Source organism: Amblyraja radiata, chromosome 10, assembly GCF_010909765.2.
Source record: "Amblyraja radiata isolate CabotCenter1 chromosome 10, sAmbRad1.1.pri, whole genome shotgun sequence".
In the NCBI taxonomy this organism is placed as follows: domain Eukaryota; kingdom Metazoa; phylum Chordata; class Chondrichthyes; order Rajiformes; family Rajidae; genus Amblyraja; species Amblyraja radiata.
Genome location: NC_045965.1, coordinates 61,506,989 through 61,522,467, shown reverse-complemented (window position 1 = coordinate 61,522,467; position 15,479 = coordinate 61,506,989). Strand labels below are relative to the sequence as shown.

General features: G+C 44.1%; 1 protein-coding gene across 1 annotated transcript in view; it reads left to right on the top strand.

Annotated features, from left to right (window-relative positions):
• The window catches only part of LOC116977408 (calcium-activated chloride channel regulator 1-like), a 50,322-nt gene that overhangs the window by 20,558 nt on the left and 14,285 nt on the right, over positions 1-15,479 (top strand). The window contains exons 12-14 of the mRNA XM_033027836.1: positions 1,142-1,309; positions 4,606-4,839; positions 5,757-5,958. Coding sequence (XP_032883727.1) covers positions 1,142-1,309; positions 4,606-4,839; positions 5,757-5,958 — 604 coding nt within the window. The remainder of the gene's footprint in view (positions 1-1,141; positions 1,310-4,605; positions 4,840-5,756; positions 5,959-15,479) is intronic.

The following is a 15,479-nucleotide window of genomic DNA, read 5'->3' as shown; positions in this document are numbered from 1 at the left end:
CTCTCCCGAGACCGCGAGCCCTTGATTGTAAGTCCGCGGTGGGAGCGATCCCAGGCAAGTGATCCGCTCCGATGTTATGTCCACGACAGTCCGAAGAGGCCTCCAGCGATGGTAGGTCGCAGAGCCCGGAGAAAGTGATCCGAAACCTGAAAACAAGTTTCCCCCAATCCCCTCCCCCCTCCCCCACAATAAAACATACCGAAGAACATTAAACAAACTTTTAACGCACTAAAAAATAACAAAAAGAAAAAAAAAACGAAAAATCTGCCGGCAGGGCTGCCATCTCCCCGTCCCCATCTCCCTGTAGTTTTTTTTTTGTATAAAAGTGTTTCTTAAGATGTATTTAATTCACATTTTAAGTTGCGAAACGGTGATTTAGTCCCCGAACAAACCGGCAGTGTATTTGCTGCCAATATGGGGACTAAATCACCACAACCTCAACGTTCCAAATGGTCCCGTTCCAGAAAATCCCACTCGCAAGCTGATTTAAATGGCCATTAATTTACAGGTATTAAACATTAAATTCCTTCCATTTGGCCTATAAACCCATGACAATGAGATTTAAAAATTATGTTATATTCTGAATTCTTGTGTGAATGTTATTTGGACACTTAGGCTATTTAAAAATGTTAATCTATTCTTAAGAAATGGATAGATGTTTAGATCTAGTAATTGAATTTTGTAATTAGCTACAATTAGGTAACTAACTAACTATATGCTTTAATTTCAAGTCATCTAAGTAAGATTGTTTCATATTTGTTTCAGAATGCTTCAATCTATAATAACTGAACATTTCTTTCAGTTCTCTTAAATTTTAAGAAAGTTATGGGCTTTTAAATGTTCTCGATCACAGCTTTTGAAGTCAATGAAAAAGCAATAGGGAACAAGATGCCAATTTCCGAGTATGAAAATGGCCATAACTTTTTTAATACTGAAGATATAAAAGCGAATTAGGTGTCAAATTAAACTTCTTTTTATGCTTTATCTGATGGGATAAATTAAAGACTTGATTTTTAAAATCTCAAAATTTTGTAACATTGCTACTATAGCAATGTATTAAAGGATGTTCTAAACAAAATTAACATATCGTAATTTCCTGTGCACGCCATTATATACCCTTTATTTGCTTTGTTGTCTTCAGGTCCTGACGCGGTTGAAAACGATGGCATTTATTCTAGATACTTTGTTAAATTTGGTGGAAATGGACGGTACAGCTTCAAAATAAATGTTCAAGGAAAAGATGGAGTGACAAGATTATCGGCCAGAAGGCATGGTCGTGCCCTGTACATCCCTGGATATGTGCAGAATGGTAATGTATTGATGGATAAATGCTACACATTGATGTTGACAGTATCACCACCTTAGCCCAAGTGCCATTGGGACTCTTATGGGCCTGTCCCACTTAGGCAACTGCTGGCGATTGTCATATTCGTAGCAGGTCGCCGAAAAACCGGCGACTGGACTAATGGGCCTGTTCCACTTACGTGAATTTGTAGGCGACTGCCGACGAATACGACAATAGAATTCACCGAAGTCAGCACCGGTGACAACCTGCGTCACCTGGCAACAACCTACGACATCCTGGCGACAACCTTACTTAACCTGGCGACAACCTACGACAGCACCTACGTCAAGCTACGCTCATGGGCGTCAAACCCACGGTCGCCACTGTTGCCGAACATTTTTCAACATGTTGAAAATCCAGCGGCGACCAGAAAGACGCTACGACTCTTTGGGCTACTGAGGAGACTGCTCACGGCCATACAGGCGACACCACGGCGACCACCGGGGACCTTGTGGCGACAGCCTAGTCGCCTGAAGTTGCCTAAAAAATTGCCTAAGTGCGACAGGCCCATTACCTTGCTATCCCTAGACTTGACAAACTTCAAGAACCAGACGACATAGGTTTAAGCTGAGGGGGGAAGGATTTGATGTGAATCTGAGGGGTAACATTTTTACACAAGGGTGGTGGGTGTATGGAACAAGCTGCCAGGGTGTACGGAACAAGCAGCCAGGTACTATCGCAACTTTATAGCAACATTTAGACAGGTGCATGGATAAGACCGGTTTAAAGGGATATGGGCCAATCGCAGGTAGGTGGGACTAGTGTAGTGGGACATGTTGGCCAGTGTGAGCAGGTTGGGCCGAGGGTCCTGTTTTCACACTAAGACTCAATGACTCTAAATGCCATGGTCTCAAGGACAATCTCCCATCCTTCATATTCCCATCTCATCTCATCCAGTATCCTGCTTCCACCTACATTCCTTCCTCTGGTCTCACACGTTCTGTTTTTTTCATCTTTGTCCTTTGTCCAGTCAGTGCCCAGTGGGGTGTCACAAGGCTCGGTGCTGAGCCCCCAGTTGTTTACAATATATATTAACGATTAAGGCGAGGGAATTAAATGTAACATCTCTAAGTTTGCGGATGACACAAAGCAGGGTGGCAGTGTGAGCTGTAAGGAGGATGCTATGAGGCTGCAGGGTGACTTGGATAGGTTGGGTAAGTGGGCAGAAGCATGGCAGATGCAGTATAATGTGGATAAATGTGAGGTTATCCACTTTGGCGGCAAGAACAGGAAGGCAGATTATTATCTGAATGGTGTCAGATTAGGAGAAGTGGAGGTGCAACGAGACCTGGGTGTGCTTGTACATCGGTCACTGAAAGTAAGCATGAAGGTACAGCAGGCAGTGAAGAAAGCTAATGGCATGTTGGCCTTCATTGCGAGAAGATTTGAGTTTAGGAGCAAAGAGGTCCTACTGCAGTTGTACAGGGCCCTGGTGAGACCTCATCTGGAGTATTCCTCCTAATTTAAGGAAGGACATTACTGGTATTGAGGGAGTGCAGCGTAGGTTCACCAGGTTAAATCCTGGGATGGCGGGACTGACATATGATGAAAGAATGGGTCGAATGGGATTATATTTGATGGAATTTAGAATGATGAGAGTGGATCTCATAGAAACATATAAAATTCTTGGACAGGGTAGATGCAGGAAAAATGTTCCCTCTGTTGGGGTCCAGAACCAGGGGTCACAGTATAAGAATAAGGGGTAGGCCATTTAGAACTGAGATTAGAAAAAACCTTTTCACCCAGAGAGTTGTCAATCTGTGGAATTCTCTGCCACAGAAGGCAGCGGAGGCCAATTCACTGGATGTTTTCAAGAAAGAGTTATTTAGCTCTATGGGCAAAGGGATATGGGGAAAAAGCCAGAACAGGGTGCTGATTTTGGATGATCAGCCATGATCATATTGAATGGTGGTGCTGGCTCGAAGTACTAAGTGGCCCACACCTGCACCTATTTACTATGTTTCTATGAACCCCTATCAACCCATCCCCCCTTGCCTGTGTTCGCGCTTTGTCCTGCTCCTTCTCTCTTCCTGCCTTCATCCTCTTCCCTACAATCAATCCATAGAAGGGTCCCGACCCGAAACGTCGCCAATCCATGTTCTCCAGGGATGCTGCCTGACCTGCTGAGTTACTCCAGCAGTTTGTGTCATTTTTAATGTAAAGCAGCATCTGCAGTTCCTTTATTCTACATCCAGTACCCTATTGTCCACTTGTCCATTGCCCAGTGTCCTCACTGCATGATAACACTCGGAAAATCACAATATAAAATAAATACCACACTTGTGATGAAATCTTTGTTAACTCTTAGCCCCCCCTCCCCCCCAAAACCCTGCCTCTATAAGGCAAGAGTCTCTCCCGAATTCTCAAGTCCTCTGGCGCTGGTCATTCATACATTTATCTCTTTCTGCCCTGCCTCTGACGTAAAATGTTTGTGGGTTCCTCCTCCCACTGTTCCCCTTTCCATTAAGACGTTGGATCACCCCTCTTAATATCAACAATATTTCACGTGTACCAAGGTACAGTGACAAGCTTTTTCATTGCGTGCTATAAATACAATCAAGTATAGTCTATAGAGCAAAGGGGGAAGATATGGAATGCATAATACAGTTATCAGCATTGTAGTGAATCAGTTCCACAGACAAAGTCCAATGCCCACAATGAGGTAGAGGTGAATCAGACTGTACCCTAGCTTATGTAAAGAGAAGGAAATAAGCTGTTCCTGAGTCTGGTAGCGCATGCTTTCAAGCTCGATACCTTCTGCCAGATGGGAACAGGGAGATTAAGGAATAACCGGGGTGGGACAAGACTTTGATTGTGTTGGCTGCTTTTCCAAGGCCCAGACGGAGTCTACAGTGTTTGTGAGATGGATTGGGCTACATCTACAACTCTCTTCAATTTCTCATGGTCTTGGACAGAGCTGTTTCAAAACCAAGCTGTGATGCAACCCGACAGTACGCTTTCTACGGTGCATCTGTAGATATTTGTGAGAGTCATTGGAGACATGCCAAATGTCCTCAGTCTCCTCAGGAAGTAGAGGCATCTTGACTGCCACATCAGTGTGGTTGATCAACGACAGATCATTGAAGCTCTCAACCATTTCCACCTCGGCACCATTGATGCCGACTGGGGCATGTACTCCACATTGCTTCCTAATCGTCGATAACTCGTTCTTTCATCTTGCAGCCTGCGGTGTCATTTCACAATAGATTTTAGATATCTTGACCCTTTTTCCGAAACGTGGCCTTTTCTTTTTCTTTTAGGACAAATTCAACAAAACCCATCTCGGCCACCGTCCATTGGTGACAACACTCAGAAACTGGGAAGTTTTCAGAGAGTTAAATCAGGTGGCACCTGTTTAGTAAGTAATGTACCTACAGGATCTATTCCTGACGTGTTCCCCCCGAGTAAAATCATGGATCTTAAAGCAACAATAGTCCACGATAACATACAACTGAACTGGACAGCGCCAGGAGACGATCTGGATCAAGGAAATGGTAATTAAAAATTATTATTTAATGTATAAATTATTCAATCGTTCAATGGTGCTTTATTGTCAGATGTACCTATGTGCATTGGAACTTTTTTTTTTGCATACTGTTCAGTGACAATCCTGCGTTTGAGTTTAGTTTATTATCACATGTACCTCTGTAGTGTGGGGATATACTGCACCTTGGATGTGGAGAGGATGTTTCCACTAGTGGGAGAATCTAGGACTAGAGGTTATAGTCTTAGAATCAAAGGACATTCCTTAAGGAAGGAGATGAGGAGGAATTTCTTTTGACAGAGGGTGGTGAATCTGTCGAATTCTATAGCCACAGAAAACTGTGGAGGTCATGCCAATCTATATATTTAAGGCAGAGATGGATAGATTCTTGATTAGTACGGGTGTCAGGGGTTATGTGGAGAAGGCAGGAGAATGGGGTTAGGAGGGAGAGATAGATCAGCCATGACTGAATGGTGGGGTAGACTTGATGGGCCGAATGGCCTAATTCTGCTCCTATTACTTATGATCGTGACCTGGTTCTTCCCTAACAAAATCTGAGTGAATATTTTATTAGCATGTTACAATAACAAAGTTTGAGTGGTCTTTCTTTTGTGAATTAACTTGCTTTCATGTGTTTTTTCTCTTCTGCTTTAGCCATTCCCATTATGAATAAGGAGGAGCAAGAACTTCACACAGCTGAAAAATCATTTTCAATCTGACTCCCACAAGATTAACATCCCACTGGGTTTGAATCCTCAGGACTGCAAGCTCCACAGGAATCGTTTTTAATCTCTGAGAATAGTCAATTGAAACCGGGACTGGAATCTACTTTGGTGTCATTACATTTGATAACGGCAAATCAAGCTTTCAGCGTTTTCGAATATAGCACTCGGCTGCCTTGGTAATGGCGCGTGCCGTTCCACCTAGCCCGACCACGCCACACCAAACCAGTCGCAGCCACCGACAACAGCTCATTTCACCTCGTCGACCACATCCGTGACACCCTGGCTCATCCAGTGCCACCCTGGCTCATCCGTGCACACCTGGCTCATCCGTGCACCCTGGCGCATCCCGTGCACCCTGGCTCATCCGTGCTCCTGGCTCATCGTCCCAACCTAATAACTCTCCGGTGATTGATGTTACAACAATTGTTCTGGTAGTTTGTTGTCTTGTTGTTGTCGTACTCTGATCATTGCCATAACCGTGTGCATTGTGGCTACCAGAGGTCGTAAGAGAGTCTCACCCAGTTAAGACACTTGCCATCAGTAAATTCATAAGGTCCAGGAGCAGAATTACACCATTCAGCCCATCAAGTCTACTCCGCCATTCAGTCATGGCTGACCTATCTTGCACTCTCAATCCCATTCTCCTCCCCACCTCCCCATAAGTTAGAATTGGTCGTCCTTGACTTCATTTTAAGTATTCATCACAAGCAACAAACATCGATTGTTCATTTTATTATTTTACAACATTTCTCAATAGTTAGTTTCTCAATAAATGATTGTTTTTCTCAATAAATCTCCAACTAGTTTGAGCAGAGACGACAACATCAAAAGCCTTCAAGCCAATTTGTATTAAATAAGTATTTTGAAGGTTTGTTAGAATAGCCCTAAGTTTTCTATGTGACTCCAATTTTCTTTTGTGTTTTGGGCTGACATTTTACAACAACTGATTCCTTAAATTGGGTACAAACTATGTGTCCTAGAATTTTCCTTGTAACACCGGGTTTAAGCCATTACCTGCAGTTTTGGGGCCGTGATTTGAGAACTATATTCTGCACTCTGTGAACAATTCTGAGTTAATTGCAAAATTGGCAATTGATAATAAATGCGCATCATCAGAATGTCTGTATTGATATAGTCCTGCTATCAGTATACCAATGCTATGTGGTGAACTGTGTATGAAATGATCATAAACGGACACAAAATGTTGGAGTAACTCAGTGGGTCAGGTAATATCTAAGATGAACATGGATAGGTGATGTTCGGATCGAGACTCTTCTTCAAACTTCTTAAAGTAAGCTAATGGTTTTTACTATGATTGGGCTTTATATTTGGGATGTAGCTACACTCTTTTTATTTGCAAAACCTGAACGTGACTGTGTAATTATCATTCTATGGTTTTTAAAGAAACAAATATTCTCATTCACATCTAATTGTGCCTCAATTGCAAGATAGACTAACAATTGGTTAATTTCTAACTACACTTCTCATTCCTGTTGCCAATGAAGTTTCTAACAAGAAAGGTGGACTATCTGCCTGTCAGGTACGACAGGCTCTTTGCCAGAACAAGCCTCTACTTTTTTTCCAAATCTTTCACGCAGAATCTGGCAACACATATTATTTCCTTGAATAATCTCCTGTAACAAAGCATTCCAAGTCAAAATGTCTCCACTTCCCCTCTGTCAACTTCACTGTAGTAATCTTTGTCCAACATTTTACCTTTGACAATGAAGCCCAGGAATTAGATTTTGTCCTTATTAGTCCTTGATTAGGTTATGGGGGAAGGCAGGAGGATGGGGTTAGGAGGGAAAGATAGATCAGCCATGATTGAATCGCGGAGTAGACTTGATTGGACGAATAGTCTTATTCTGTTCCTATCATTTATGAACTTATTAGTGTAGAAAATAGTGTGTGTGTGTGTGTGTGTGAGGACTGATAGCTAATCGGGAGGCCTACAAATGGAATCACAGATTGGGCATAATTGCGGTAAAATATTTCCCGTTAGTATGCTTTTCACACAGACTTTAGACATTAGAGATACAGTGTGGGAACGAGCCCTTCAGCCCACTAAGTCTCTGCCGACCAGCGATCCCCGTACACTAACACTATCCTACACACTAGGGATAATTTTACAATGTTACCAAAGCCAATTTACCTGAAAACCTGTACGTCTTTGGAGTGTGAAAGGAAACCAGAGAACCCGGAGAAAACCCGCATGGTCACAGGGAGAACATACAAACTCTGTACAGACAGCACCTGTAGTCAGGATCGAACCTGGTTTTCTGGTGCTGTAGTTCAGCAACTACATCTGAGCCTCTGTGCCGCCCTAACAAGACTATTGTTAAAAGGACATTATCTCCTGGGCTCCAAATGGCAGTGGGATGCAGAGTTCACAGCTACTTAATCATTGCCAAGTGGATTACTGGAAAGAACATTAAATGTCGGCATGTACATATCACAAATAGAAAAGGCTGCCCTTGAGCTAAGAGAATATCCAGCTGGTGGTAGGGTGGGGTTAGGTCAGGGACAAACATATGAATCGGAGCAGGAACTTCATCATTTAAGCTGGAAAGAACACAGAGAAAACTTACAAGCATGTCGCCAGGACTTGAGCACCTGAGCTATGGCGAAGGGCTGGGCAGGCTAGGACTTTATTCCTTGGAGCACAGAGGGATGATGTGGTGATCTTATAGAGGTGTATAAAATCATGAAGCTGATCTATCGGGTAGGAAAATCAAGAAACAGAGGGCACAGGTTTTAAGTGAGATGGGTAACTTTTGATACACATTTTACACTCAGAGGGTGGTGGGTACATGTAGCGAGCTGCCGGAGGAGGTAGTTGAGGCAGGGACTATAACAGCGTTTAACAGACACTTGGACAGGTACATGGATAGGAAAGTTTTAGAGAGATATGGACCAAATGTGGGCAAATGGGACTAGTTTAGATGACACACCTTCATCAGTAAGGACAAGTTGGGTTGAAGGACCTGTTTCTGTGCTGCATGACTCCATGACTCTATTTAATCCCGCTGCATCATTTGTTAAAATCTTGGCTGAACTGCTGGTAACCTTTTTTATGACTATGAAAGTCCCAGGCGGAGATTGCGGCTATAGATCTTTGTACAACTCAACAAGCTAGTATTGTTATCGTAGAATCTCTCAAAGAATCTCCCTGAACTCAAAGTACATGGAGGTTTTATATTTGTTAAGCATAAAGATAACAACAGGTACCGAAACACAGGTTAAATACAGGAAACCTTATATTTAATGGACGCCCTTGTAACGGATTTTGGTTATGGCGGTCACTTGCGAACAGCTGCTGACGCCATCCCCAGCTCACACTTCAGCCCAACTCGTTGATGCCGACCAGGTTTTATAACTGAGTTAGTTGCATTTGCCTGCGTTTGGCCAATATCCCTCTAAATATTTCCCTTCCAAATACCTGCCTTTTAGTTTAAGAAAGAACTGCAGATGATGGAAAAATCAAAGGTAGACAAAAATGCTGAAGAAACTCAGCGGGTGAGGCAGCATCTTTGGAGAGAAGGAATAGGCGACAAAGGGTCTCGACCCGAAACGTCGCCTATTCCTTCTCTCCATAGATGCTGTCTCACCAGCTGAGTTTCCCCAGCAGTTTTGTCTACCTGCCTTTTAGTTTAGTTTAGAGATACAGCGCAGAAACAGGCTCTTCGGTCCGCTGATTTACGTGCCCCACTAGTGATCCCCGCACATTAACACATTAACACACACTAGGGACAATTTACAACTTTACCAAACCAATTAACCTACAAACCTGTACGTATTTGGAAGGTAAGGAGGAAACCGGAGCTCCCGGGGAACACCCACTCAGATTACAGGGAGAAAGTACAAACTCCGTGCAGACAAGCACCCATAGTCAGGATAGAGCAAACAATTCTACCACTGCGCAACCGCGCTGCCCTGCCTAAATGTGTTTTAAACACTATCGAAGTGCTCATCTCTGTAGCTCCCTCAGGCCATTTGTTCCAATTATGCATTACCATCTGCATGAAGAAATTACCCCTCAAGTCTCTTAGAAATCTTTCCCCTCTCACCTTAAACCCATACCCTCTAGTTCTAGTTTCCTCTACACTGGAAAATAGACTATGACCAATCACATTATCTTTGCCTCTCATTATTTTGCATAGCCTCAATCTCTTACACGCAAGATAAAATAGTCCCAGCCTCTCCTTTTACCTCCAGCCCTGGTGGCATCTTTGTCAATCCTTTCTGCACCCTTTCCTGCTTTATGAACCTTAATTCCTTCTCTCCAGAGATGCTACCTGTCCCGCTGAGTTACTCAAGAATTTATCTACCTCTGCCTAAAAATATACATTGATGGCTTCCACAGCCTTCTGTGGCAAAGAATTCCACAGATTCACCACCCTCTGACTAAAGAAATGCATCCTCATCTTCCTAAAGGAACATCCTTTAATTCTGAAGCGATGCCCTCTGGTCCCAGAGTCTCCCACTACTGGAAACATCCTCTCCACATCCACTCTATCCAAGCCTTTTACTATCCGGTCCGCCCGCGTGCGTGCTCAGTCTACTGGAGCTGCTCCTGATCCAGGCGAGCCCCAGGTTCCTTCCTCCGTCGCCTTCAACCAGAGCGCCATATAACCATATCACAATTACAGCACGGAAACAGGCCATCTCGACCCTTCTAGTCCGTGCCGAACACGTATTCTCCCCTAGTCCCATATACCTGCGCTCAGACCATAACCCTCCATTCCTTTCCCGTCCTTATAACTATCCAATTTATTTTTAAATGATAAAAACGAACCTGCCTCCACCATCTTCACTGGAAGCTCATTCCACACAGCCACCACTCTCTGAGTAAAGAAGTTCCCCCTCATGTTACCCCTAAACTTCTGTCCCTTAATTCTCAAGTCATGTCCCCTTGTTTGAATCTTCCCTACTCTCAGTGGGAAAAGCTTATCTACGTCAACTCTGTCTATCCCTCTCATCATTTTAAAGACCTCTATCAAGTCCCCCTTAACCTTCTGCGCTCCAAAGAATAAAACCCTAACTTGTTCAACCTTTCTCTGTAACTTAGTTGCTGAAACCCAGGCAACATTCTAGTAAATCTCCTCTGTAATCTCTCTATTTTGTTGACATCCTTCCTATAATTAGGCGACCAAAATTGTACACCATACTCCAGAATTGGCCTCACCAATGCCTTGTACAATTTTAACATTACATCCCAACTTCTATACTCAATGCTCTGATTTATAAAGGCCAGCACACCAAAAGCTTTCTTTACCACCCTATCTGCATGAGATTCCATTTTCAGGTAACTGTGCACAGTTATTCCCAGATCCCTCTGTTCACCTGCATTCTTCAATTCCCTACCATTTACCATGTACGTCCTATTTTGATTTGTCCTGCCAATATGTAGCACCTCACACTTATCAGCATTAAACTCCATCTGCCATCTTTCAGCCCACTCTTCCAACTGGCATAAATCTCTCTGTAGACTTTGAAAATCTACTTCATTATCCACAACCCCACCTATCTTAGTATCTTCTGCATACTTACTAATCCAATTTACCACACCATCATCCAGATCATTGATGTACATGACAAACAACAGTGGACCCAACACAGATCCCTGTGGCACCCCACTAGTCACTGGCCTCCAACCTGAAAAACAACCATCCACCATTACTCTCTGGCACCTCCCATTCAGCCACTGTTGAATCGATCTTGCTACTCCACCATTAATACCCAACAATTGAACCTTCTTAACCAACCTTCCGTGAGGAACCTTGTCAAAGGCCTTACTGAAGTCCATATATACAACATCCACTGCTTTACCCTCATCAATTTCCCGAGTAACCTCTTCAAAAAATTCAAGAAGATTAGTCAAACATGACCTTCCAGGCACAAATCCATGTTGACTGTTCCTAATCAGACCCTGTTTAGTCCAGATGCTTATATATATTATCTCTAAGTATCCTTTCCATTAATTTGCCCACCACTGACATCAAACTAACAGGTCTATAATTGCTAGGTTTACTCTTAGACCCTTTTTAAACAATGGAACAACATGCGCAGTACGCCAATCCTCCGGCACTATTCCCGTTTCTAATGACATTTGATATATTTCTGTCATAGCCCCTGTATTTCTACACTAACTTCCCTCAATGTCCTAGGGAATATCCTGTCCGGACCTGGAGACTTATCCACTTTATATTTTTCAAAGGTGTCAGTACCTCCTCTTCTTTGAATCTCATAGTTTCCATAGCTACTCTACTTGTTTCCCTACCTCACATAATTCAATATCCTTCTCCTTGGTGAATACCGAAGAAAAGAAACTGTTCAATATCTCCCCATCTCTTTTGGCTCTGCAGAAAGCTGTCCACTCTAACTCTCTAATGGACCAATTTTATCCCTCGTTATCCTTTTGCTATTAATATAGCTGTAGAAACCCTTTGGATTTACTTTCACCTTACTTGCCAAAGCAACCTCATATCTTCTTTTAGCTTTTCTAATTTCTTTCTTAAGATTCTTTTTACATTCTTTATACTCCTCAAGCACCTCATTTACTCCATGCTGCCTATAATGATTGTAGATCTCTCTTTTTCCAAACCGAAAAAATGAATAATAAGTTTCCATACAAACCATAGAAAAAGGTTAAAAAAAAAAAAAAGTGGACACAACACATTATAGAGTTCAATACAAACGTCCCCCCACAGCAGAATCAAAAATTTCCACTGTGGGGAAAGGCACCAGAAAGTTAAGTCCTTTTCCTCTGTGAAACACCCGAGGTTGGGGCCCATTTGTGGCCTTGCAGCCAGTCCGATAATTTTCAGGGCCCTCTTGCCGTGAAGATGGAACTCCAGCGTCGGGTGAAACATTCCTCAGCGGCTTGGAAAGTCTGGAGCGGCTGCCTCCTCCATGGAGACCGGGGCACTCGTAGTCCTCAGGCCGCGACGGTTGGAGCTCCGACCCCGGCGAACTCGATCCCAGGCTCCGCGGTGCTCCAAGTCCATCGCCGCCCGCAGCCACAGCTCCACGATGTTGGGAGTCGGCGGCCACAGCGCTCTGGAGCTTATCGCACGGCGACCCGGTAAGGCATCACCCGCTCCATGATGGAGTCCCAGTGCTGCGCCGCCGCCGAAGCTGTAGTCCCGGTCGGTCCCGACAGGAAACGCCGTTCCATTCTCGATGGTAGGCCGCGAGGACGGGGCGAAGAAGCAGCTCGGAGGGATGCTGCCTCTCCGACCAGGTAGGGGACTAAGAAATAAAGTTTCCCCCTCCCCCACCCCCACCCATCACATAAAAGACCTTCAACTAACATTTTTTGACAGGACTTAAAATTAAAAAAAGGTGAATAGACGGACTGCGGGCAGGCTGCCATACACAGACAGCACCCAGTCCTGCACATCTGCCACTATAGATACTAGTTCACCAAACTGAGAGAAATTTAAGATTACAGATTCAAGAGAGTTTATTGTCATGTGTCCCAGATAGGACAATGACATTCTTACTTTTGCATCAGGACAACAGAATATAGTAGGCATGAATACGGAACAGATCAGTGCGTCCATATCTATATTACTAAATCTCTGATCTTGACCGCTTTTGGCCCACTGTGCTGCGATTTCCGACAGAACGCTGCTATCTATGGCCGTCATTTTTGGCCACCTCGCTCAGAGCCCCCCTCCAACTTACGGGTGCGGAGGATTTTTCCCATTGATGACAAATCAGAGAGATATTAATGTTTTTTAAAAATTCACCATACTCTCTGCTGCCCCTGCTGGAGGGAGGGGGAGAGACTATAAAACCAGGAAGTGGTGTGCCTCACTCAGTCTCTGGAAGATGGATTAAGCCAAGGGTCACGTCTCTCTGAGCTCTGAATAACACTGAACGAATGTCTACACAACTGTGAGTACCCTTAATGTGGTTTGAAAATGAAAATATGGTTTGTTTGAAGTAAAAAGGCACTGCCTGCAAATGGTTGTTTGGGTGCTTTGGCTTGAAGTTGAAAGGCACTCTTTACTGCAAATGGTGGCATGAGGTTGAAAGGCACTACTTCCTGCAAATGGTGGCTTGGGTGCTTTGGCTTGAAGTTGAAAGGCACTACTTACTGCAAATGGTGACGGGTGCTTTGGCTTGAAGTTGAAAGGCACTACTTACTGCAAATGGTGGCTTGGGTGCTTTGGCTTGAAGTTCAAAGGTACTACTTATTGCAAATGGTGGCTTGGGTGCTTTGGCTTGAAGTTGAAAGGCACTACTTACTGCAAATGGTGGCTTGGGTGCTTTGGCTTGAAGTTGAAAGGTACTACTTATTGCAAATGGTGGCTTGGGTGCTTTGGCTTGAAGTTGAAAGGCACTACTTACTGCAAATGGTGGCTTGGGTGCTTTGGCTTGACGTTGAAAGGCACTACTTACTGCAAATGTTGACTTGGGTGCTTTGGCTTGAAGTTGAAAGGCATTACATAGCAAATGGTGGCTTGGGTGCTTTGGCTTGAAGTTGAAAGGCACTACTTACTGCAAATGGTGGCTTGGATGCTTTGGCTTGAAGTTGAAAGGCACTACTTACGGCAAATGGTGGCTTGGGTGCTTTGCGTGAAGTTGAAAGGCACGACTTACTGCAAATGGAGGCTTGGGTGCTTTTGCTTGAGGTTGAAAGGCACTACCTACTGCAAATGGTGGCTTGGGTGCTTTGCTTGAAGTTGAAAGGCACTACTTACTGCAAATGATGGCTTGGGTGATTTGGCTAGAGGTTTAAATTGCACTATTTACTGCAAAAGGTAGCTTGGGAGCTTTGGTTAAAGTGAAAGGCCACTACTTTCTGCAAATGGTGGCTGGAAGCTTTGGCTTGAAGTTGAAAAAATCACCATTCTCTCTGCTGGCACTGCTGGAGGGAGGGGGGAGGGACTATAAAACCAGGAAGTGGTGTGCCTCACTCAGTCTCTGCAAGATGGATGAAGCCAAGGTTCACGTATCTCTGAGCTCTGAATAACACTGAACAAATGTCTACACTACTGTGAGTACCCATAATGTGGTTTGAAAATGAAAATATGGTTTGTTTGAGGTAAAAAGGCACTGCCTTCAAATGGTCGTTTGGGTGCTTTGGATGAAGTTGAAAGGCACTACTTACTGCAAATGCTGGATTGGGTGCTTTGGCTTGAAGTTGAAAGGCACTACTTACTGCAAATGGTGGCGGGTACTTTGGCTTGCGGTTGAAAGGCACTACTTACTGCAAATGGTGGCTTGGGTGCTTTGCTTGAAATTGAAAGGCACTACTTACTGCAAATGGTGGCGGGTGCTTTGGCTTGAGGTTGATAGGCACTACTTACTGCAAATGGTGGCTTGGGTGCTTAGGCTTGAAGTTAAAAGGCACTACTTACTGCAAATGGAGGCTTGGGTGCTTTGGCTTGGGTGCTTTGGCTTGAGCTTGAAAGGCACTAATTACTGAAAATGGTGGCATGGGTGCTTTGCTTGAAATTTGAAAGGCACTATTTACTGCAAATGGTGGCGGGGTGCTTTTGGCTTGAAGTTGAAAGGCACTACTTACTGCAAATGGTGGCTTGGGTGCTTTGGCTTGAAGTTGAAAGGCACTACTTACTGCAAATGGTGGCTTGGTGCTTGGCTTGAAGTTGAAAGGCACTACTACTGCACCATGTTTGACTTGGGTGCTTTGGCTTGAAGTGAAAGGGCATTACATAGCAAATGGTGGCTTGGTGTGCTTTGGCTTGAAGTTGAAAGGCACTACTTCCTGCAAATGGTCGGCTTTGGATGTCTTTGGCTTGAAGTTGAAAGGCCCTACTTACGGCAAAATGGTGGTGAGTGCTTTGCCGTGAAGGTTGAAAGGCACGACTACTGCAAATGGGGCTTGGGGTGCGTTTGGCTTGAGGTGTGAAAGGCATCTACCTACTGCAAATGGTGGGCTTTGGGTGGCTTG